Source organism: Trichoplax adhaerens, genomic scaffold (assembly GCF_000150275.1).
Source record: "Trichoplax adhaerens TRIADscaffold_32 genomic scaffold, whole genome shotgun sequence".
NCBI lineage: Eukaryota > Metazoa > Placozoa > Uniplacotomia > Trichoplacea > Trichoplacidae > Trichoplax > Trichoplax adhaerens.
In genome coordinates, this window is record NW_002060972.1 from 117,857 (window position 1) to 121,530 (window position 3,674).

Consider the following 3,674-nt stretch of genomic DNA (forward strand, 5'->3'; position numbering starts at 1 on the left):
AAAGATTTTACCTCCATAAAAATTAGGTCTATGGGAAAAGTTATCAATTAGCGATACTTATATACTTCTAGCGCAATTTTACTAGGAATTAATCCTTTAATTATGGCCATTACAAATTTTAGAAATATTACAAGTATAATTAAATCTTCTCGAGACGAGAGTAGAATTGTCTTTACAGGAGTAATCGTTAAAATATGGTGCTGAAGGTAGCAACCACTCGGCAAAGTTAAGAAGCCGGCCGTTTGGCTAGAATTAATGATGAATTAGAAAGGGGTTAACACATGCGCTATGAAGATGAGGTTCCAGTAGCTTATTGGCTGGATTGAGTCATTGTATTAAGTCCAGTTCTAAGTCAATTATTTCAATGCACGGATCGTATTGGTAAATATAGCGGCGGATTTCCTTAAAACCGCATGATTTATAAATGGACATTGCTGCTTTTAACATTTCTAGAGTGCCCAGTCTCATCCGTGAGTAACCAATGCTCTGTGCTTCTTGAATAATTGTTTCAACTAGTTTTCTTCCCAGTTTTTTCCCTTGAAATTTCGGTCTTACATATAGATGCTTCATTTCACACACGCCAGGTTTCAATTCTGCCAGTCCAACACATCCTGCAGCGTTCCCATCATGTAAAACCAACAGCAGTCGTCCTTTAGGAAGTGCATATCCCTGGTAGAGTTTCAATTTCCTCTGCCAATTCCGAGCGGCATTCCTTAAAATTAGCTAAGTCCCTAAATTCTTGGAATAAACAAACGATCTCACTAAAGTCTTTGGGTGTTGTAGCGTGAATAATTTCCATTCTTATCCAAATTTGATAAAAAAAAAACTTAAGAAGCTTAAAAAGATGCACTTGCAAATATCTCAGCCATGATAATTCTGAGCGTTTTCTATAGTACTGTACTGCAGTGTTTACATATTTTTTCATTGTACTGTACAGTGTGTACCGTACTGTATCAAGGAATACTGTACTAGAAACGAAGCAGTATGGAAATCTACAGTATATACGCAAAAGTGGGTGATTTTGATGTTCAAGTACTGTAGAAAACAGACGGATAGACATTTTTGGACACCTTCAAGCTGAATACTGTACGTTTCCTTTCAATCATGATTTCCCAAATGAATGAAGTAAATAATTTTGAATCAACATTATAATTGCATCGTACTGTATAAGTTATAGTTGCATGGGGGTAATGCTAATGATGGGAGACATGATAGATATATTCAGCGATATGATGTTTCGTAATCATTTCACTACGTTTTATCTTCAAGCTAACAAATGGAAACCAGAACTCAACAACCATGCTAAATGGATGATAGCACGAAAACTTCATTTTCACAACGATAAATGCTGGATAGAAGTCAATGATATCATGATAGACTAGTGAATAGAAAGTAATTAACTCTAAACTTACTATTTCTGCTTGCCACTTTATCAAGAAATATTCGTAAGTTAGTCATCTTGTCATCAGTCTCCAAAGTTAATCGAAGATCGATAATATAGAAAATTGGTTTAGAGATCATCGCAAATGCTGCTATGTCCTATTTAGAGATTACAATTCTTTATTACTTCTTTCTATTTACATACTGTTGGATAAGTACTGTAAGAAAACTATGGACTAACAAAAACTAGTACAATAAAGAATGGATAATTAAGCTGAAGAAATAGCCATCGATATTAAACTGATTGGAAACTAATGACTAAAAACCACTTTTTAGTTAGTTAGTTAGTCAACTAGTTCCCGTCAATTGCTATTGAATTGTCAAGGCTATAATCTTGATTGTCAAGATTTCTTCAGTAATAAATAGTAGCAATTCTCTGACTACCTCGTCCATACTGTACTATCAGTGACGCTATAACTATAACTATAGTGTAGTATTCGTTTGTTGGAACTGATCTATTTGGTGATATAGCTAATCTCGTCACTTCAAGTCAGTAAAAGGCGTTTTTCATTAGCGTTGGCGTGTGTAGACTTACTTTGTCACTAGTGGTGCGTGACATATCTATAGTAGAATTTCAATCTCCTTGTATTTCATATTAAGTTGTAGACAATATTTAATGTAACGTTTAATGCAAATTCATTTCACCTCTCAAATATCACTAAAGAAGCGTTCACCAATTCTGTAGCATATCTTTGCATTACTAGGTAAACCTCTCATTTGAAGATCAGCAATAGTAACACATTGGCAATTGGTCTACCCCAGATGTTACAGCAACGTTTGCCAATTCAGCTGCATATCTTTAGCAGAAATAATAGCATAATGACAATTGGTCTAATGGAAGTTACAACAGCGTTCGCCAATTCTAGTAAATATTCTTGTATTACTAGGTAAATCTACTATTTGAAGACCAGGAATAGTAGCATATCGGCAATTGGCTTACCTTGGAATTTAAAGCAGCGTTTGCCAATTCTGTTACATACCCTTGTATCTCTAGGTAAATTTACTATTTGAGCCAGCAACAGTAGCATATCGGCAATTGGTCTACCGTAAGAGATATAGCCGGCGGTTTTCGATAGGCAATTGTCATAGAATTCATGACGAATTAGAAAGGCGTTAACACATGCGCTATAATGATGAGATTTCGGTAACGAATCAGCTCTTTCTAACTCTGCAATAATTCTAATCGCAGATAATTCGGTTTAAAACATTTTATTACGGAATTCTCGTTACAACAGTCTTCAACTGCAGGCTATAATCTCAAGTACGAAAGACAATCTCTATAACATTACCTTAACTACTTACTAGACTCAGTAGAAGAACGAAATTCTACTATTACTGTGGCTCCCTACGAAACTTAACCAGGAACATCCTTTGTTCTACCAACATGACCATATTTGTACATGTTCTTATTAGCTCGTTAAATGACCATATTTGTACATGTTATTATTAGCTCGATAATATGGACAACAGTATTACAACCTACACAATAACACAACATCATTACAATTCTAGTATCTGATTGGCTGGATTGAATCATTGCGTTAAGTCCAGTTCTAAGTCAACGAATTCAATAACAGGATCGTGCTGGTAAATATAGCGGCGGGTTTGCTTAAAACCTAGCGATTTGTAAAGGGATATGGCTGCTTTCAACATTTCTCGAGTACTCAGTCTCATCTGTGTGTAACCAATACTTCGTGCTTCCTGAATAGCTGTTTCAACTAATTTTCTTCCTAGTTTTTTCCCTTGAAATTTCGATCGTACATATAGATGCTTCAATTCACAAATACCAGGTTCCAATTCTGCCAGTCCAACACATCCCGCAGCGTTCCCATCATCGGAAACCAAGAACAGTCTTCCTTTAGGAGGTGCATATATCCCTGGTAGAGATTCAACTTTAATTTCCTCTGCCATTTCCAAGCGGCATCCATCAATATTGGCGAAATCCCTGAATTCTTGGAATAAACAGACGATCTCACTGAAGTCATTGAGTGTTGTAGCGTGAATAATATTCATCCTAATCCAAATTTAATAGAGGAGCTATATCGCACAGTTGCCACTATCTCAGTGTTTTCTTCTACTGATTCACAGAGTATTTGATTGTATAGTATTGAACGAAAGAGTTCACTCATCTATCTGAAATATTCAATACTAACAATGCCTTAAGTCAGAGACATGCAACAGAATAGTTCTTCTCTCTTTCTTTTCAGAGTCTTTACTATATCAAGCAATACTAG

General features: G+C 35.6%; 1 protein-coding gene across 1 annotated transcript; it reads right to left on the reverse strand.

Moving 5' to 3' along the window:
* Nucleotides 1-327: 327 nt before the first annotated feature.
* On the reverse strand, nucleotides 328-3,453 carry TRIADDRAFT_61944 (uncharacterized protein; the record flags this gene model as incomplete). The annotated part of the gene is made up of 4 exons (XM_002117902.1): nucleotides 328-650; nucleotides 1,413-1,539; nucleotides 2,421-2,608; nucleotides 3,057-3,453. The coding sequence occupies 4 exons, from the start codon at nucleotides 3,451-3,453 to the stop codon at nucleotides 328-330; spliced, it is 1,035 nt and encodes a 344-aa protein (XP_002117938.1).
* Between the last annotated feature and the right edge of the window lie 221 nt (nucleotides 3,454-3,674).